At 33.2% G+C, this 21,527-nt stretch overlaps 2 protein-coding genes and 1 long non-coding RNA gene across 5 annotated transcripts; 2 read left to right on the top strand and 1 right to left on the bottom strand.

Annotated features, from left to right (window-relative positions):
- Positions 1-4,188: 4,188 nt before the first annotated feature.
- LOC110703943 lies at positions 4,189-5,460 on the bottom strand. 2 transcript variants are annotated; one of them, XR_002507824.1, is made up of 3 exons: positions 5,311-5,459; positions 4,566-4,662; positions 4,189-4,457 (listed from the first exon to the last, which is right to left on the bottom strand). It is a non-coding gene; the product is annotated as an uncharacterized LOC110703943 (long non-coding RNA). The 2 variants fall into 2 exon arrangements; XR_002507823.1 differs by having other exon boundaries at positions 4,189-4,662; positions 5,311-5,460.
- A 1,248-nt stretch (positions 5,461-6,708) lies between these two features.
- On the top strand, positions 6,709-9,427 carry LOC110703942. Its single transcript, XM_021881743.1, has 3 exons — positions 6,709-7,735; positions 7,823-8,048; positions 8,829-9,427. The coding sequence occupies exons 1-2, from the start codon at positions 7,481-7,483 to the stop codon at positions 8,045-8,047; spliced, it is 480 nt and encodes a 159-aa protein (XP_021737435.1). The 5' UTR covers positions 6,709-7,480; the 3' UTR covers position 8,048; positions 8,829-9,427.
- A 700-nt stretch (positions 9,428-10,127) lies between these two features.
- Positions 10,128-20,700, top strand: LOC110703941 (mRNA cap guanine-N7 methyltransferase 1-like). 2 transcript variants are annotated; one of them, XM_021881741.1, is made up of 13 exons: positions 10,128-10,483; positions 11,046-11,185; positions 11,265-11,333; positions 11,426-11,497; positions 11,656-11,757; positions 11,919-11,975; positions 12,338-12,476; positions 13,815-13,879; positions 13,995-14,045; positions 15,020-15,082; positions 19,317-19,497; positions 19,668-19,729; positions 20,196-20,700. In XM_021881741.1, the coding sequence occupies exons 1-13, from the start codon at positions 10,417-10,419 to the stop codon at positions 20,289-20,291; spliced, it is 1,164 nt and encodes a 387-aa protein (XP_021737433.1). In that variant the 5' UTR covers positions 10,128-10,416; the 3' UTR covers positions 20,292-20,700. The 2 variants fall into 2 exon arrangements, with proteins under 2 accessions (XP_021737433.1, XP_021737434.1); XM_021881742.1 differs by having other exon boundaries at positions 10,147-10,483; positions 19,317-19,437.
- Positions 20,701-21,527: the final 827 nt, after the last annotated feature.

Genomic DNA, 21,527 nt, shown 5'->3' with positions numbered 1-21,527 from the left:
CTAAAAATATTGTGCAAATTCTTTGCTACGGCGATGAAGATGGTGATCTAATTGAAATGAAATAATTTAAATCTCAAAGAAGGAAAGTTGAATGACAAGAAAAGAAAAGGGTGTAAGAATATTCAGAAATCCCTTATTGTATCGTCTGTATGACATTACTTGAATGTCATAAGACCCAGCATACTTTGAACAAACTAAATGTTCTCTTTTAAAAATAGATTTTAATTTTATATTTGATGTAGAATGTAAATCTATAATAAGCATTTGGACTTCAGGTGTTTCATTTTATATAATTACCGTGCGTGCTAAATGTTATAAGATTGTAAAAGTTATTTTCATAAATGATTTTTGTAGCATAAATAATAACTTATACACAGTCTGTGCGTAGAACGCACCCAAAAGCTAGTAGTATTTAAAAACACAAACTAAATTTAACACATATCCTCCTTCTCTTTCATCTTTCTTTATCATTCTTTTTCTTTAACTTCTTTCCTTATATTTTCAAAAAAATTCTCTTCGTCTTCCCTTTTATTTCTCAATAACTCCTTATATTTTGTAATCTCTATTTAATTCAATAAAAATTAAATTAAATTTCCTAAATCTTCTACTCATCTCCCTTTATCTTCCAATTCAATTTATTCACATTCATCATTCAATTGTTTGACCCCTTATCTTCCCTCTCTTCTAATATAAATACAAATTTTCAATAAAGCTTTTTCACATCACTTAAGTTCCAAAAAAATAATAAAATTAGAGAAACATCTCTGAAAATTCTATTTAAATTTTTACAACAATGAAGATGATATATGATTGAAAAGGAAAATACTGAGGTGACAAAAAAAGAATGCTTAAATTTGACAAGAAAAATAAAGAGTTTCGTGCAAGAATACAACGGAAATTTCATGGATTAACACTACTTGCATGCCATAGGACCTTTATTTTCAAGATATTTATCACACTATTAGATAAATATATTGGTAAAGAAGATTTTCTCGCCTTCATATATCTACTCCTCCGTTTCATAATTAGAAGCCTATTTCTCCTTATTATGTGAGTAATAAATGATGGTTTTAGGCTTCTAATTATGAAATGGAGGGAGTATAATATTATTAAAACTCAAGGGGACAACATGATATCACCATGTGTCACCCTTCCCTCAACATGACTAGGCGACATATGGGTGTGATGTGGCATCCTATGTGTCAAGTCTTTCCCTCGTTATGAATTGGTTCTACATACCAACATGTGTACCATTGTAGACACCTGATTGTGTCTCCCTAGAAACTAAACCCAGTGATGAATGTCTTTTCATGTCATTTATCGAACAAGGTGAAATGTGAAAAGTTTTGTGATGCAGTCGTTTTAATAAAAATACTTCTTTCAATTCTGTTTTCGAAAATATTTCTTTTTGTACTCTATTTATGGAAAATATCCATTCCAGTTTAGTTTTGTCCATGGTAAGGGTCCAATAATAGTTGATAGGAATGGTGTCCTTCGAACAAGTGTATTATTCCGATAGAGAGTTCGGAATTATTAGAAAGCTAATTATTCAGTGAGGTCAAGTGATCAGAATGCTTAGGTGGAGCCTGCTTCCGATTAGTAATATTAATGAGCAATTAATATTACAACTTAATCTTGACTGAACCCTTCGGGTCACACCCAACAACTAACGAACTGACACGTCGAATTAATCCGAAAGGAATTAATAAGTCACTCGAGTGTTGTAAACAACGACGTCGGAACCGAATCTTAAAAGTCGAGCCAAAATTTAGGAATTGGCGAGACGGGAAAATGCTTCAAGTAACAAGTAAAAACCCTACCACGCAAAGTCTAGGGAAGCACGCCAAATAGAAACGCGCCACGTGGAAGCGCACATGGCAGCAGCCACCAATTGGCGGCGTGCCACGCAGCGCACCACGTTGGCAATGCCATGTGGAAATGGGCATAGACCTGGGTGACATGTCATGGACGCGGGCCAAAAAGTGGCGGATCAACCAAACCCAACTTGGGGTTCAAGGTTGGGTGGCACATGGTTAGCTCACAATGCATGTGACTTGCCTTGGGAAGCAAGTGAGGAAGTGGTCCTCACCTAACCATGTGACACTTGTTACTTTGTTATTCCTTGGTTTATTTAACTAAGGATTGAATTCAACATTCTTTCCATGTGAGATCTTTTTGTGAAAAGTCTCACATTGAAAGATGCGTGGAATTCACAAGGAAGCACTCCTTATAAATAGCCAAGGCATACGTTGGGATTGTTCACTTGAGTAAGGTGTTAGAAAAGGCATCCCTTGGATTGGGCTTATAATATATCGTTGGAAAGCTCTTTTCGAGTCCAATCCAACAAAACTATTGTTGGGTTTCGATGTGCCATGTGTGCTGCCATGTGGCGCGTTTCTATTTGGCGCACTTCCCTAACCTTCGCGTGGTAGGGTTTTTACTTGTTACTTGAAGCATTTTCCCGTCTCGCCAATTCCTAAATTTTGGCTCGACTTTTAAGATTCGGTTCCGACGCTCTAAGCTCGGAATCTGACGTCTTTGTTCACAATACTCGAGTCCAACTAACCGATAAATAATGAGGAAGTTATGGCAAAAATACTAAACTGGGCTCAAAACGAGTTTTATATACGGCCAATCATCAAGTGGAGGTAGGGATGTCAATGGGCGGGGCGGGGCGGATGTTGGCCTTCCCATCCCCATCCTCACCTAATATTTTCATCCCCATCCCCATCCCCGCGGCGAGTCCAATTTTCATCCCCATCCCCGCCCCACCGGGTACAACTCCAAAACCATCCCCGCCCCACCCCCCACTTGAATATCCATCACCACCTAATCCCCACCAAAAACCCGCCTAATCCCCACCCAAGATCCACCTAATATCCGTATATCAAATACACAATCTTACATAATTAATACGAATTATAAAATAAAACATTATATACACATTTTTGTGTTATAATATAAATGGCGTACAAAGTATTATAATTAATATTGTATTTCATGTAATTATTTTATAAATAGAATAAAAGTATGTAATTTTGCTTTAAAGGATATATATATGTGGGTATGAGGTGGGGATGGGGCGGTACGAAGTGGGGCGGGTGGGGCGGGGATGGGGCGGGTACAACTTAAAATCCACCCCCGCCCCATCACCCATGGCGGGTATGATTTTTATCCCCATCCCCGCCCCACCACCCGCCAAACCGAGACCCATTCCCGCCCCATTGGGGCGGGGATGGGGCGAGTCTCCTACTTGACCCGCCCCACTGACATCCCTAAGTGAAGGGCCCATTATTTGTTATTCCTAAATTCATTAGGATTAACTTTAATATTTTAAAATAATCTAGTCTCCCCAAAACCAAACCCGATGATAATAATTATACTTTTACTTTTATTTAGAAAAAATAATAAGTTTAATTTGGAATAAAAAAAAAAGTGTTTTAAAATGATTAAATCTGATTTTAAAAGATAAGTATGAACTTTAATGAATCTAATTTAATTAGATTAAGGATTCCGTATGGATTTTAGATAAATCGTTCTCCATCGCAAAACGACACGACTCATCGCGTCGCGATGGAGCCTTTCGCGCCGCGATGGGAGCACTCCGAATCGAATTCGATCTTTTTTTTTATCGTTTCGGGACTATTTTCTCTTTAAATAGGGTCTTTATTTCCCGTTTTCAATCATCAACAATCATCTATTATCTTCTGTTTAAAGGCTAGAAACTTATTCTTTCCTTCTTTCTTTATTTTCTAAGCCTTGCCTTTTCAAATACAACATTCCTCCTTCACGAGACTTAGACACATCTAGCCAAGCTCGAAGTTATCTTCGCCCTAGACGTGAAAGGTTGATAATTTTTGAGGGTTTGGTCCCAAATCCCTATTTTAATTATTTAAATTAATTGTTTGATTTAATATTTTCCTTGAATTTACTAACGTGTGTATTGTTTTGATATAAAGAGATACGAGGCAACAAAGTGAGTATTTCATTGCTCTATATTTTTATAAAGCATGCTTATATTATTTTAATTCCTACTATCATGTTAGGATGTTATTTATTGTTTTCTATTATCATGTTTAAGTTGCTTATTATTTTTCTCTATCATGTTAGGGTTAAAGCTTTGATCTTTATTGCTTGTCGATCAGAGAATGGTTCAACAGATATATGCTAAACAGCAGGCCAAGGATCTTGAGAAACCACAAGTATGCATGTCATTCAATAATATCTAAAACTCTGAGTCAAACTACAACCAGTGTCTTGTTTTTATAGTAATCATGACACAATGTGCTGACCATGTTTTGCATATTTCTACAGTAATAGCTATAAAAAAAAAACATAATTACATGGCAATTGCACAAAGTTAACATATACCAATACTATCGGTATTATAGATCATATCTATGCTTCCCTCTCAACTCAAAATTAACTGTAGCAGGCTAGCAGCAGCATTGCATTTCCTTTGTCAAATCCAAATGTATTCAATTATTAAAGGGTTAAAACGAATAAAAATATATCATTCAAATCATTATTAGCTTCAATAATAAAAAAAATTCCACAAATGATACCGGGAATTGAGCATCATAAGAAGTGGCGGTGACAAATCCACTTTTACAAAATTGACTAATTTCCAAACCTCTCCATCTAGTTTTAGCTTATTACAAGCTGCAATATGACATATAACCACTCAATTATCCAGCAATAGAATCAAAATTAATAAAACCTCAACCAAAAATAAGAATGATCAGAGACAAATTCAATTGAAAACCTAACTAAATACAAAAAAATTGATTAAAACCTAGTTTTTGAACATCAAACAAAACCTCTAAAATCAATCAAATTCAAAAAACCAAACAGATAGCTTACTTGACGAAGAGATCAGCAATGTGTAAAGATAAGATGCAGAGGATGAACCACAATCGAAAATAATATTGTGATGATGAACCACTAATTAGCTTAATTAGTGAAAAATTACTTAAAAGTATGTATCTCAACAGTTTCAACCCAGTACTAACATCTAAGTTGAAAAAAGTAGATTACATAATAATGTATAAATCAATTGCAATCGCATATTCTCCAATAAATAAGTGAAAAAAAATTATAATTTTAACAATTTAAATTGCAAATACACAAATTAAACATATTAAAATCCCTAATATATCAATCGAAATCATAAAAGTCGAACACATAATTCAATAACGAGAAACCCTAATTTTCACAATAAAAAACCGCATAACCAAATTTTTGCAATAAAAATAGCAAAAACAAGTTTCAAAATTGAGCAAATACAAAATGAAACCAAAATTTACATACCTTAATAGATTATCGCGAGAAATTGATGAGAAAATGCGAAGAAATTGTAGAGTGAAGAAATGGAAGAGCGTAGAAAATAATCGCCTCTTGAGAGGACTGTGAGGAAGAGAGGGAATCTAAAGAGGAGAGAAATAAAAAATGAAGTGTGTATGCGAATTAGAACGGAGGTCATTCAATGCTCTAAATTACGAAAATGCCCTTAATGAGATTGAAAAAGGCGGGTAAAACTTGAGCCGTCTGATTGAGAGTGATCAATGGTTACGATGAGTTCCTAGTTCCTATTATAGATCTAGGTTCTCACATGATCCTGATTATATATATATCCACCTTCATCTTCTTCATAGTTCCTCCCCCCTCTTCTTATCCACATTTAGTGACTGCACCATTTTCATTCCATTTACTTCCTCATTATTCACCTTCTCGCACCACCAGCTTGCACGATTAATGTTATACAAAACATTCATTACAAAAAACCTAAGATTAAATATTGAAATAAAGGGAATGGTTAACCTAAAAATGATAGGTGTTTATCATGGAAAATGGAGGAATATAAAGCTTGAGAAAATTTCAACAATAGAGAAAATTTAACTGATCAACAATGAAGGAAATCTTCAGCCGTTAATGCCTATTCATGACTTCCAATAGTTAACAAAGCAAATGACATTAGATACTTGGCATTTGGCAATATGAAAAACTCGTATTTTCTCCAATGCTAAAGCATCCCTAACTTATTCATTTTGCTTTTATTGAAGAATTTTTTTTGTGTTTAGGGAAGTTTCCCATCAAATTCATTAACATGTAGGCAAGCCACGAGCCGACTACAAGTAACAATGAGTAGAAATTGGAGTTGATAGCATAACACTAAGGGAGTGTTTGATATAGGGATTTTATAGGGATGGAAACGGAATCATATTAGCGTTTCCGTTACATTGTGTTTGGTTACGGACTAAAGTAACACAAACCGTTAGTTAGGGGTAACCCAATCCACCCAATTGTTTCCCCTGTAATAGGTGAGGAAACAAATCCCCTTTCCTTCCTCTAACACAAAAAATAAAGAAAATTCTTGTCTCTCCTCTTCACTTGCTTGATAATTCTTTGAAAATTCCCAAAAAATTTCGACGATTCTACGAGGAAGATGCAATTCTCCAGATCTTACTCCTAAATTTTCGATTTTCTTCTGCAAATCTTCAGAAATTATCACAGGTTTGCTATCTTCATTTCTCTCATTCAATTTCTAGGGTTCATGTAGTATCAATTTTTGCGTTTTTGGTATGAATTTATTACTTGCGTGTTCAATTGCAACTTCAGAAAGTTGTTTTCGTTCAATTTCTAGGGTTCATGTAGTATCAATTTTTGCGTTTTTTGGTATGAATTTATAACTTCCGTGTTCAATTGCAATCTTAGAAAGTTGTTTTTGTTTGATTTTTGATTGTATTATTATAATTACTTCAAGTTTCAGCTACGAATGTTATTGTTTTAAGCTTCAATTCATTTGAAATTATTTAACAAACATTGGAGTTTTGTATAATTTCTTCATTTGGTAATTATATCTATGTTATGAATGTAATAGATTATTGGTGGTGCTGAACATGTCTTATTTTGCTCCATATGTATGCATTACGATGAGAAAGTTGCTGCTACTATTTTGAGTATATAGACCATGGTTTTCTGGTGCTATACATGTCTTATTTTGCTCCATATGTGTATGCATTACAGTGAGAAAGTTACTGCTACTATTTTGAGTATATAGACCATGGTTTTTTGCTTAATTTTGCTTGTTTCTTGAGTAGTTTACTCCTCATGATTTGGTTGACAATATTTGTTATTTGATTAACTAGAGATTGATATAACTATTGTTTTGCCATTTATCAGGTTCAATTGCCATTTATTTTCTGTGTTTCTTGTACAATGCCTCGACTTATGCATTCTATAAGGAAGAAAAGCTAAAACAAATACAAATAGTAATTGCAATGGTTATTATTATGTTGATGATGTATTGGATGTGGTATATAATTAGCGTTGTTACAATAAGGGGGGTTCAAATAAAAGATAGGAAAAGAAACAAAAAATTGTTACGGATGTTAGTATTGAGAGGGCTTTATAGGAGAGTGATGTGAAATGCAAGAGTGAGCTTCGCGTTAATAGAAAAACTTTCAATATTATTTGTGAGATGCTTAGAGACATTGGGGGTTTGAGTGGAACAAAAAACATGTCGCTTCAAGAGATAGTAGCCATGTTTTTATACACGTTGGCTCATCATAAGAAGAATAGGTCTATTGGACATTACTTCTATAGAAGTGGAGAAACCGTGAGCCGGCAATTTCACCTTTGTCTAAGGGCTTTTCTCAAGTTGCATGAAGTACTACTTTACAATCCCACACAAATATTGGATGATTGTGAAGATGAAAGGTGGAAATCCTTCAAGGTATTGATATTTTCAAAGCCCCTAAATTTTGCTAGGATTTTCTTATTTTTGCTTGTTTGTAAGTAATATTTTTTCCTATTTTTGTAGAATTGTTTAGGGGCATTAGATGGGACTTACATTAATGTAAATGTGCCTTCAAAAGAACGACCAAAGTATAGAACAAGAAAAGGAACGATTGCTATGAATGTATTGGGTGTTTGTGCACCTAATATGCAATTTATTTATGTTCTTCCTGGTTGGGAAGACTCGGCCCATGATATGCGTGTACTTCGAAATGCTCTTTCTAGACCAAACGGTTTTAGAGTACCTTGAGGTAAGTGAAGGCCTTTTTTGTGAGTGTATATGTTTTATTAGTTTTGGTTGGAAGTAATTATTTTTTTTCAATAACTTTGAAGGTAATTATTATTTGGCTGATGCGGGGTATACGAATTGTGAGGGTTTTCTTGCTCCATATAGAGGTTAAAGATACCATTTAAAAGAATGTTTTATTAGTGTGTTTTTATGTATTGTTGTAATCCCATCATTCTCAATTCAAGATTAGTTAATCCTATTATGTTGTTTTGATTGTAAAGTTTGGTGTACATTGATCTTGTATTGAAACATAAGGCTTCATTGGTCTAGATTTACTATTAGGATTTTGTCTTGGACATTATATTTTCTAGTTTTCATTGATTTGTACTAGTGTGCTTCATTGCCTTCATGGTTATAGGCTAGGAAATTTTGCTAAGGCACTTTAATACTGATGCATCTTAGGCACTTAAGCCTCTTTTGACACAATTGATGGATCTTTGGGTGCTAATTAAATTTATGTACCTTTTAAATCTATTGTTGAAAAAAAAAACTCATTAATCTCATAATCTCGATAATTTTACTCTTAAGTCTTGACATCTCATAACCTCTACTAGTCTGCTTGTTATCCTTTCAGTCTTTATTGCATCTGTACCACTACCTTTTTTATGGTGTTATGTTTTTGTATGTTAACATTTTCAATGGTGATTGTTAAATGATGTCTTTATTTTAAAAAAATCAGCATTAGGTCAGTAGTAGCTTCAATTGATTTTTGGTTTTTTATTTTTTGTTTTTAATTTTTCAGATGGAGGCTAGTCAAGCTAAGGGTGAGGCAAGCAATCGAGGTAGAGGTAAAAATAAAAGGTATTGGACGTATGAAGCTCAGCATCTTCTATCAAGCTCCAACTAATATGAAGAAACAATATGCAATTGATCTTCTTAAGAAGAAGTAGAAAGTTTTGTCCTAAGTTGTTGTTATTGGAGTTAATGTTTTAATGGTTTTTAAATGCTTTTTTTTATTATTATTATTTTTTTTTTTTTTAGAATACTAGAATTTCAATGCTTTTGTAGTCAACAACTTATGTGACTTTGCCTATATATCTAGCATATGATATATTATGGTAATCGGTTCAAAAAATATATATATGTATATTATGGTAATTAGTGTTGCTCTACATTGTATAATGTATATCAAAAGTTAGCCAAGACATCAAAAATTAGAAGGAAAACTATTTGTTTCCAAGTTATCTATGCCAAACAAGAGGAAAGGGATTGATTACAATTATTTACGTTTCCTTAGTAATACCAAACAACTAGTAAGGGTAACACTATATATTACCCTTTCCCCTTCTAATTTGTTTCCATTCCCTTACATTTACTAATTTGATACCAAACACCCCCTAAATATTTACACATACAAATATTCGTTTAATACGTAGTTTTTGAGACCATTTATCAAACCTTTCAAATTGTTAACCCCATAGTTATCATGGTCTCCAACCTTTTTTTTTTTTTTTGGAGACAAATCTTTGTCTCGAACTTTAAAGATTTTAAAATATATTATTTAGGCATTATCTTAATTGCATTTCTAAGTGTCAAACAAGTATTAAGCATAACTACAATGCCAAGAAGGTGCTTTGACTCTTCTCCATTTTTACTGAAAAAGATATTGATAAAAAAATTTTGAAACATAAGATGTTTTATTAATTGTGACTAATAAAAATCACATAATAATTCGTAATTTGCGTTTTAGAATGGTTAAATTGTTGTTGATCATCCAAAATTCCAAATATATTTTTAATAAGAATTCAATAAAATGAATGTGTTCTCTTGTTAAGACACGTAATACCTAAATCCAATTTTCTCATGTAAAATTCACATTAGAGCCGCGGTTGACTAATTTTGCGAAAATAATATGTTATGGAGTATTTAGATCATAACAATTTCCAATTTGGAAAGATACCCCAAATAATTGTCATATTATGATTATTTCCACAATTACTTTCAATTAAGGGAGATTGTTTACTAAACTTATTGATATGATTGTGATTAGTGTGATTATTATTTTCATAATTCCTCTCAATTAAGGGAGATTGTTTACTAAACTTAATGATATAATTGTGATTAATGTGATTATCATTTGATTCATTTCCATAATTCCACCAAAGTACTAAACACATAAAATCTGTTTCTCCTTCCCTCCTCTCTCTCTTCCCTCTCTCTCACACAAAGACATTCTTGGAGAATTTCTAACCTTCTTTCCCTCCACTCAACTTATACTGTTACTCACACCAACTTCAATTCAGTTAATCTAGTTTCTTCCCCACAATTTTCCCACATTTGTTTGATTAAATTTGATATAAAAGACCTCAAATTTGTTGTAATTTTAAGCAATGAAACGTGGGTATCAAGGTTCTCCATCTGGTCCTCCTCAATCTCGATCCAAACCCAACCCAGAAGGTATTTTTCTTGTATTTTTTGTCACAAATTTATGATCTTGTTTATTTGATGAATTAATTTAGGTTTTTGTAATATTTTCATTGATTTTTATTTTCTTATTTTACAACTGATTGACTGTTTTCTCAGCTGTACTTCAGTTAAGAAAGTGTTGAGAATATCATACTAAAACTTGTGTAAATTAGAATTGTAATATACGAAGTATTTGTTTTCGGGTTCGCTTATTAGTGGCAATTTTTATCTTAAAATCAATGTAATTTTCTGGGCATCATTAAAATGGTGGACATTGTAATTGTAGTTCTTTGCTTCAAAAGAAAGGTTTGTCTTTTGCTGGTAAATTCAATCCTACACTCAGGTGTAATTTAATACCCTCGTGTGGGTGTCAGCTAGTTTAGTTGGTTAAAGTCTTGGGGTAGGTAGACCGGAATCAAATCTCGTCTAAATCATTTTCCGTTTGTAGCTCTCTCTACACCATAAAAAACACTGGTTGGAAGGGTGTAATTATATTTAGAGTAAAGCTTTGTATATTGGATCATTGAATAATATGTTGTTAATGGCAATTTAGGAGATGGGGTATTCCTGGAGGATGAGAGTACAAAAATTTTTGCTCGGAAAGTAGCTGATCATTACAGTGCAAGAACAAACCAGACATTGGAAGAACGAGAAGCAAGTCCTATTATCCATTTGAAGAAACTTAACAATTGGGTATACTTTGTGAATTTTATATGAGATTTTCTTTAGGACTTTGTGATGGAAATTCCTCACATTTGTTTTGCTTTTGCAGATTAAAAGTGTATTAATTCAGCTTTATGCTCGTCCTGGGAATGCTGTTCTTGATCTTGCATGTGGAAAGGTGAATTAGGTTTAATCTGGTTAGTAGTTATTGTTTGATGATGTGATTGTACAACAATGTACTGATTGTTTCTCTATCTCACCATGTATTAGGGTGGGGATCTTATAAAATGGGACAAGGCAAAGATTGGATATTATGTTGGAATTGATATTGCTGAAGGCTCGGTATGGCATAAAATCTTACTTGTAGTAATTAGTAGCTCATTTGTTTTATTGCTGCTTCAGTGATATAAGTATCTATGACAAATTAGTCAGACAAGCACTTAATGCTATAGATCTTTTTCACTGTATTGCAATCTAGTTTAAAATTAGAAACTGTGCAGATAGAAGATTGTCGTACGCGGTATAATGGCGATGCAGATCAGAATCAGCGTCGCAAAAAGTTTAAATTCCCAGCCCGCCTCTTATGTGGAGATTGCTTTGAGGTAGTTTCGACTGGATATCAGTTAATTGTGAAGATTTGTTACTTTATAAGTCATGTATGAATAATAATGCGCCTTTTAACAGCTAATAATATCATTAACTACTGAGTTTTTGGGACATAGAAATACTTGTTATGATTCTCAGTATTTTCTGATTATTTCAGGTTCGACTGGACAGAGCATTGGCAGAGGATGGCCCCTTTGACCTTTGCAGTTGCCAGGTTACTTTTTGTCTTTTTATCCTACCTTGTCAAATTTAGACTCCATAAGCCCTAGAAGTTCTTTGTTAATTACATAAGTTAGCCTAACATCATTGAAGGGACCTGCTAGGCGAGATTACCTTTCATATTTTAATAAACAACAAAATTTTCAACCGTGTGGGGACTTTGGACCTAGTCTCAGCTTCATTAGGGATGAAAACGTTGACAGTGAATACAATTTCTCTGATCTTAGATTTAGAGGCTGGTCCTTGTTTCTCTCATAAATTTTAATTATTTTAGTGTACAATGGTGCAATCCTTCTGTATTGTTAAATTGAATACTTGTTTTTTTTTTTTTTTCCCACAATTCTTTGATATTTGCAGTTTGCCTTGCACTATTCATGGTCTACTGAGGCACGTGCACGGCGAGCTTTGGCTAACGTTTCAGCATTGCTTCGACCTGGTGGCATCTTGATTGGAACAATGCCTGATGCCAATGTTATTGTCAAGAAGTACAGAGAAGGTTTCTTCTATTATTTTATAAACGCTCTTGTTTGTGACTTTTTGTACAATGTACATGAAATGTAGTGAAAGTCCAAGCAGATGTACTGTTTTTCAAACTTTTGGCATTTTTACACTGAATATTGTATACAAAGATATCCTTCATTCCCAGATAAGATAAAAAAATTTATACAGTGATTTTTAGGTTCTCTCATGCTGAATATCGTACTCAAAGAAGCTCCTAGTGCCTTTTAATTATGGTCTAAAACCCGTAAACCTTTAGTTCACATAATTCTTGCTTTGCCTTAACATATAGTTGTATATGCTAACACGGACTAGCTAGTAGTCTGATTCTGATCATGGTACTATTGTTTTGAAAGAAGTTGATGGTATGATTAAGCAATTTTTCTTGCTGATGATGAGGTTATCTTTCCTTTTCTTCCTTTTTAAAATAATTGCTCTAATTAGTTTTTATCTAATTGACAAAATTATTGGTAGTGGAAGTTCATGAGAACTGAAAAACTATAGAGTTGTTTAATTGACAAAATTATAAGAAGTTCTACTCCCCACAAAATGGAGTATGTTTCTTACTTAGTCCTTGTTTTACTTCCTATGATCATTTAAACTTTTTTTTTTTTTAAAAATCTTTTAGGAAATGGAACATGGGATGAAAAACACTTCCTATTTTTAATCCATCAACCACAAAGTAATTTTATATAGGTAGCCAAATTGATGGTAATTACAGACTAGAAAATATCTTCTCCTCACACAAACTCTATGTAAGATGCATGCTTTTAATCCATCTTCACCTAGCTGTTAGTGTCTTTCCTTTGTTCCCTCACATCCTAATAGAATACTTGTAGGTTTCAAGTCTACACAGTTTTGAGTGTTGGTATGAATAATCTAATTACTGTCATTGAATTTCTGAACATTCTTGTTGAGGTCTTTATCTTTATGATTGACAGAGACTTAGTTGAATAGGGTGATAGTAGCTGCTCTCTCTTAAGATCTATGCTTGATATTGTGACGTCTTTGCATTTCTCAAATTCAGCAATTTTCATTAGGTCACGATACATCTGGGTTTAACAATCGATCATATATATGATATATCTTAAATTGATTTTTACTATTTTACCATATCTAAAGCCCTCCTTTATGCCATTTTGGTTGAAAGTCTTGTGCCGAAATGGAAGCAAATTTTAATGTAACGTGTAATTTTTACAGGTTTGCCTGTGATAAATTGATTGGAAACTTTAAAGAATAATAGTGTACACCTGAAAGAAGGGTTGAAGAGTTGTATTATCGTGGGATGATTAGACTTTGCTTAAATTAATCCTAATTCTTCTTGAATAACATGCAGCGGAAGGTTTAAAATTTGGAAACAGTGTCTACTGGATACGATTTGATGAGGATTATGCTGATAAGGTAACTGTTTCTTGCTTTTATATTAACATCCATCTGGTTTTTTTTTTATTATTTTTTATTTCTCTGGTTGCTGAAAATTGCTCCTCCCATGACTAATTACTGTTTTTGGCTTCAGAAATTTAAAGCATCCAATCCTTTTGGTATCCGATACAAGTTTCACTTAGAGGTATGTGTTTGTCAAAGTTTTTCTTTTATCATTGCTTACGTAATTTGTTCAGACAATTCACCATAAATATCTACCATAATTATTAGGAAAATTTGTCAATTGCACCCATTTAAAGTTTGTATTTTGCAATTTTTAGCCATTAAATTTTTTTTGCAAATTGCAGTCCAAAAGCACTAATAAATTGTATACTGCCACCCAATCCAAGTTTTTCACCGATTTGCGTGCGGAAATAAATCATGTCAAGGTTTTAGGGGTCATTTTAATTTTTAAGTGCTCAAATTAAGCTCGAAATTGGCAAAAAAATTAACAGAAGTGCCTCATTTTCACAGCAAAAAATAGCTGCACACAAATTAAATCAGTTTTTGATATGCAAAACGAGGCACTTATGCTATTTTCTTGCCAATTCCGAGCTCAATTCGTATCCTAAAGAGCTAAAACGACCCCTAAAACCTTTACGGAACATTTTTCAGCACACAAATCGATGAAATAATTAATTTGGGTGGCAATTAACAAGTTATTAGTACTTTTGGGCTGCAATTTGCAATTATTTTTAAATAGCTGCAATTTGTAAAATACAAAGTTTAAATGGCTGTAATTTGTGATTGGTTCCAAATTATTATGCATTTAGTTCACCATTTCCTAAGTAATACTATCCACCAGAGATAGGTGGCCCTATCTGACCAAAATTAGAGCATTTTACATGACTGCGTGCTGCAAGTATCCATCCTTTTAGTGTTTGTTGGGAATCCTATATTCCTATCTTTGACCTAACAGCTTTTATTGGTCATTTCTTCTAATCCATCCAGATATCCCCATATAGAAATGATGTAATTGTTTATACAGTACTTTGTAAGTCAAGAATTGGAAGTGCTTTTTTTCAGATTTGGGTTTTCACTTTGAGGATTGCGACCATAATTATTACTCTTTCCTTTTCTTAGCATTGTGTCTTATCAATGTCTAATTTCTGTTGATAGGATGCTGTTGATTGTCCTGAATGGGTTGTCCCTTTCCATGTCTTCAAGGCACTGGCTGAAGAGGTATGGATTACTTTCTGGCATTCTTCGATCAGCATATTATTTGTGTCTCCCAATGTATAAAAAAACTCAAGATGCGCTGAAGCGAGAAGGGTCATGCAGTGCCTAACTGCGCCTCAGAGGCGCACTGTACAAGCAGTTAAAAAAATTGGCAGAAATTTCTCCAGGTGCGCCTCACTTGCGCCTCGGGTGCGCCTCATGCGCCTAACTAAAAACGCCTCGCCAGACCAAGTTGAGCCCTTACCCCATTTCGCCTTGCGCCTAGGCGCTTTTTCAAACACTGGTGTCTCCTAGCCATCATTTCAGTTCAGAAAAATGCAGAAATGTTAGTCTTATAGCAAGCAATTTACAGTCTATTATGGGTAGATTTGCTTACTAACCTCTCATGTTGATAAAACAAAGGTGTAAAAAATGTGTTGTTACTTGTAGAAAGAAAACTTATTAGCATGGAGGATAAGCTCCAAATAGGTAATAAACACATGGAGGGGAAATGTTATTCGTTTAGTCTCATGTCATCGATACTTATGCCTTAAACCTTTTTTCACTCTCAATTTATCTGAACTAGAACGTACCCGAGCTAAAGCACGGAGTATATATATATCTTGAAATGAAAAAATAGTCTTTGAATAACAGTAATTGGTAGTTATGGGTGGTTTTTAAAAAAAGTAATTGGTGTTTTTTTTTTTTTTTTTTTTTTTTTTTTAAATATATAGAAGTGGAAGTTATGATTTTTTTTAAAAAAAAAACCACAAAAAGAGTAGAAAGTTATTCAAAAATAAAATAAAAAATAAGTGCATATATTTTGAGGATTGTAGATTTGTAGTGTTGTGGATAAAAGTAGGGGAAAGAACTCTAAAATTGTATAATAGATATTAAAATCTTTTCTAAACATCAATGATACTCCGTGATATTGATGATCTCAATTTTTCTCCTTTATTTTATGCGTGAAAGATTCCTTCATTAATGTTGTCTTTTTATATGGCATTTAACATTTGAGTCACCATGACTGCAGTTACTTTAGTTTGATCGCCTTCTTTATGTCATTAATGCTGTCTTTTTATATGGCATTTACAAATCTTATGTTTTAATTTGTAATTAACCTCTATGAATGCTGTTAATGATAACGTTTATGATTAATTAACCTCTATGAATGCTGCTAATGGGATCCAATGATAAGATTCTTTAAATGAGAAGGATAAAATGTGCAAAAAAAAACCACTAAATGTGAATTTTTTTTCACTAGATGTGCAAAATTGATTTTGTGAACTAATAAAAATTTTGAATTTTCAGGAAAATCAGAAAATGTCTACATTATATTCAAAATTTATGCATATCAAATTTGGTTTTTTTTTTTTTTTTTTTTTTTTTTTTTTTTTTTTTTTTGGCACATTTAGTTCAAAAAAATATGCATATTCAGTACAAAAGTATGCACATAAAATCCTTCTTATCTTTCTCATTTTAAGGAATTTCTCATTTGACCCTAAAATCCTAAATATAGGTAAAAAATATTTAACTATCTAATATATTCAGTACAAAGTGACGTTTGTTCTATCTAATATATTTGAAAAATCCATCTAATATATTAAAAAAATCCATCTAATATATTGAAAAAATGTCTAATAATCAGTACAAAAAGATGTTTGATCTATCGCCTTCTGATTATGTTGTTGGAACCTTGAGAAAGGAAGTTTGGGAGATAGTTTAATATATTTTTCAAATATTACACATTTATAGTTAAAATGTATTATTAGTCAAATTCATGCGTAAGCAAGCATATCGAGTCAAAATATGCTGCATGAGTTTGACTAATAATATATTTTAACTATATGTTTGTAGACATTAAAAATGCGGAATATTTGAAAAATATATTAGATGGATCAATCATCGTATATACTAACATTTACTTTCATATATTAACAAAAATTGGTGCTAAAAGTCAAAACTTGGAATGGATAGAACAATTCTAAGTCACTTAGTACTACAAGTTAAAATAAGTGTTTGAAATACATATTTATTTGCCAAAAGCACCCATGTATCAAGTAATTATAATTGGAAAACTTATCCTAATACAAACTAAAATAAAAAGAAAGAAAATAATGTGCACTCATGTACCTTCTCTCATACTTAATAAAGTTAATACAATGTGTACAATTCAAAATAAAGCATATTAAAAAATGAAGGTAAAAACCTGAGAGGAGAAGAAAGAATGCTTGAGAAACCTTAGAATGCATCTGGGTGCTAATATTTGCAAAAAGTTGTAGTTATGGAGGCTAATTTCTCCTGGGTCTCCTTTTACTCATTTTTTTATCCCATTAATTGAAGTTTAAAGATTTGTGATAAATTTCTCTATTGGAGTAGAAGATAAACTAGTATCCTCAGAGCGATGAGATGGAATGGATGGTTTGGGAGCAAGGACTTGGACCCTTGTTGACAAACAATGAATAGACTACTTATTCTTATTTTTTAAGGACATTTTCTCAACAATGGTAATATATCCTTATCCCCTTGGTATACTTAAGGGCAGCGTCATCTTTCTTTGAAAACCAGTAGGTGGGAAGACTGGGAACATCTATGACATCAAATCCCCCACCAAACTACCATCTTAAATTTTTCTACATAACCTAAAGAAAGTGATGTTTGGTCATGAGCTCACTATGCACTAATTTTACTTCATTAATGTTTCTGTTGGCTATTTGAATGAGGCACCCGTATCGATTGAATCATGTGGTGGAGCATATATAATTCAATCCTGTGGACCTTGCTCCATTCTTGTCAATTATATATGGTGTTGGTAAATAGCCCTAGAAAATAGCGCAAGTCTTGGTGGAGAATAGAGATGATTGAACTCCACTTTAGCTCATATGTATATCTATTAGTGAGAGTCCTCAAAAGATCATCTGGATCCCAATGTGTTTGGCTCTTGAACAACCAATGGGAAGAACAAGCGTCGCATCAAGCTTGACCAAAGTCCAAGCATGGTCATCATTAAATAGCCGAAAAACGGTGCACTACACTTGGATTTCGGCCGAGCTTAACGCAGCTTTTGGTTTACCCACTAGTTCGAGAGTGACCATACAATGTTGTTATGCGGGTGATCTTTAGAGGATTCTCGCTATTGAATGTACTTGACTTGAAGAGGAGTTCAATTACCTCTTTTTTCTAACCCACCTTATGCTATGTTATCAAGGTATTCTTTAGCACCATACCTGGTGTGCAAGAAGGGATCAAGGGTCACTTGGGTGAATTATAAAGTATATGTTTTACCAAATGATTCATGCTGCAACTATTGATACGAGTGTCATCATTCAACAAATGCAACTATATCCAACAAAAACGTTTATGAAGGGTAAATAGTACAAAGTAGGTGTGTGAACCTGATGTACTTTCTTTGGAAGGAATGGTTTTGTTAGGGGAATTTATGTTGTAGAAGTTTCCTCAGTTGGTTAACAAAGAAGGATAAAACTGCCTATTGTTGTACCTGGGGGGTGGGGGGGATGAAGATTCCTTTAGGTAGTTAGAGCATCGGATTAATCTTTTTTTTTTTTTAATTTTTTTTTTGGCAAAATTCTCAAAGTTAACCTTGCTGACCCTTTTCATTGGTTTTGTGGAATAATCTTACTATGGTGGAGTTTGTGATTTGTAAGAAGGTTGTATAGAGTTATGTTGCTTTAATTAGATGTACATTTAGAAAAATGAAGAAAAAAAATGTAGATAACAAAAATTTGGGAATTTTATTTCCGAATGAAAGAAAAAGTTGTGAATGAAGAAAGGCTAGTTGTGTTGATTTAAAGCGAGAAGGGGAGAAGTGTGAACCTAATCTTGTGTGTCGTTCTATGTAGAATTAATTAATTCTTTGTATTAGATTTTGAGCACAACAATCCCAAACGACTTCGTCTTGCCCTATATTAACCGAGCCAATTTTATAGAGAAAGAAGAAAGAGAAGTTTATAGAGGAAAGTCTACATAAAGTTGACACTCGTAATTTGATGTCTGATTTCCTCCCTTATTATTTAGAGTGCATTCACTGCAGGTTTGCAGCAGTTTGATATTATATATAAACTTGATCTTTCACCAACTTTTTTAATTTGCCCGTATCGTTTACCTTTTTTTTTTTTTTTTTTTTTTTTTTTTTTTTTTTTTTTTAAATAGCTTTAAAAAAATATATTTCAAAAAGCTTGATCTTGCAAAATTTATATATATTGTCTAGTTTCATTGATGATACTGTCTCTATTTGCAGTATGACTTTGAACTAGTCTTTGCCAAAAACAATCATCAATTTGTCGAAGAATATTTGAAGAAGCCAGAATTTGTTGATCTTATGAGGAGGCTGGGTGCTTTGGGTGATACCCATGATAAGAGTGAGTTCCATACTTTGGTGGTGATATTTCTTCCTGCCCTCTCCGTAGTTTTTGTAACTTGTAAGTCTGCAATAAAGAAAAAAAGCAATGCACGTTGGATTTGTAATGACTTGTTTTCTGCCTCTCAAGGCTCTCAGTAATCTCCAATCTTATGCACAAATTTGGTTACTAAAGGATCTATTTTTTGGTTCACTTCTAAATTATTGTTCCCTCCTGCTTTCTAATTTCAGGTACGTTGTCACCGGATGAGTGGGAAGTAGCTTACTTATATCTGGCTTTTGTGCTGAGAAAGGTAACAATACCGTGTTTATTCAGCAGACTATGAAATAGCTCTTAGATAAATTTACATTAAGAATCTTCATTTTGTTAAGAGTACACGTGTACTAAACTCCTTTCATCTTTATGAAAACCCAGATATACTATACCCGCTTACATACTTCATCAAACAATAAACTTAGGAGTTGTAAATGTAGCCAAATAGCCATATAGAATACTTGCCCTCTCGATTTATTGGCGCAGTCTCTAGGAAGTTATATCAGAGACCTGGTTTTGAAATTTTTCTTGCAGCCTTTTCCCTACATGCTTGTGTAGCACCAAAATAACACAGGGTCGATTACCAATTTATCTTTGTTTGTCCTAGCCGATGCATTAGGGGGCATACAATGAGTGTTGCTTTCTTATGGAATGATATCATTTTTCTGATAAACCATGTTATTTACTTGATAAGATTCTGAGATTTTTTCTCTGTTTCATTTTAGCGAGGCCAACCAGACCAAATGCAAAAGCGAAATGTGAAAAAGGGTGACAACGATACACCCATAACAAAGGAGGACATCATGTACATTACTAGTTGAGTTTAACAGAATAACAATTCGTGTCAAAATTCAACTGCGACCAATCATCAAGCTTGTTCAGGTCTTATCCAAGATGCCAAAATACTGGCAGGCATGCAGACCTAAAACTTAAGGCGACTCGTTAAATGAGATTACGCATTGGCTCATTCAAGCTTTGCTTTTTAGTTTGAGCTCCTTGTTGTAGAGGTCGCAGAACGGGACTGAAGAAAATGCAGTTCTTCCTAATTTTGGAGCAGAATTTTTATTTTCGACGGTAATTAACAATTTACACATCTTTGATCTTACAGCTCTTTTTACCAAAAGGGGGTAGGTTAGTGATTATGTAACTCTTTTATGTTTTCTGTGAGCTTGTTAAAAGAACTGCTTTTGTATTGCTATTATTTTAAGTTAATAAAATACAGTTATACAATAGATTTGTTTTGGTGCTGCTATTAGCTTAAAGAACTGCTTTGTACTGCTATTAATTAAGGTAATATAAAACAATTATAATAGCTTTTTGTACCAAAGAACGTCTACTATTCAGGTTTTGTCAAGAAATTATACACAAAGCGTATGCCACTGAGCCTTAAAGGTTGTTCTACATGGTTTTTTTTTTTTCTCTCTCTCTCTCTCTCTCTCTCTCTCTCTAAGACATTTATGAACAAATGATATCTTTAATTACGCCCAATTTAATAAAAGACGATATGTGAAACTACATGGTGAGACTGATAGGTCGAGATTTGCTCATGTTATATGGCATTTGATTAGCAAGTAATTAAGAATAGGAAAGAAGAATAAGATCATTGTGAGCCAGAATTCTCCAACTAGTCGTAGATGATTCCCATTAATCAAATTATCAAACTACAATCAAGGCAAAGATAAGGCTATAAAAGAACGACTAACAGTGAAATACTAGAAGAAGTGAACCCACTGAGACAACCTAGGACTAACATATAAGAGCCAAATAGTTACATAATTGGTTGACATTACGAACCATGTTAATTGGTAAGACCAAGAACATCAGGATATATAGATGAATTATTTGAGAAGTTGATCCAAGAATGCTTGGAAGCAGCAGATGACATATTAGCCAGAATTCCTATATATACTCCAAGACCAGTAGCTAGAATGAGAAGTTGACATAAGTAAGAACTATAAAAAGTTATATATTATGATATTACTTATTGAGACGAATTCAAAAAGATTCAACATGAATATATTTTTCCTTACATATCGTTCATAAAAGATGGTCAAAGG

This window comes from Chenopodium quinoa, unplaced genomic scaffold, assembly GCF_001683475.1.
Source record: "Chenopodium quinoa cultivar QQ74 unplaced genomic scaffold, ASM168347v1, whole genome shotgun sequence".
NCBI classification, from domain to species: domain Eukaryota; kingdom Viridiplantae; phylum Streptophyta; class Magnoliopsida; order Caryophyllales; family Amaranthaceae; genus Chenopodium; species Chenopodium quinoa.
This window is presented reverse-complemented; position numbering and strand designations above follow the sequence as displayed.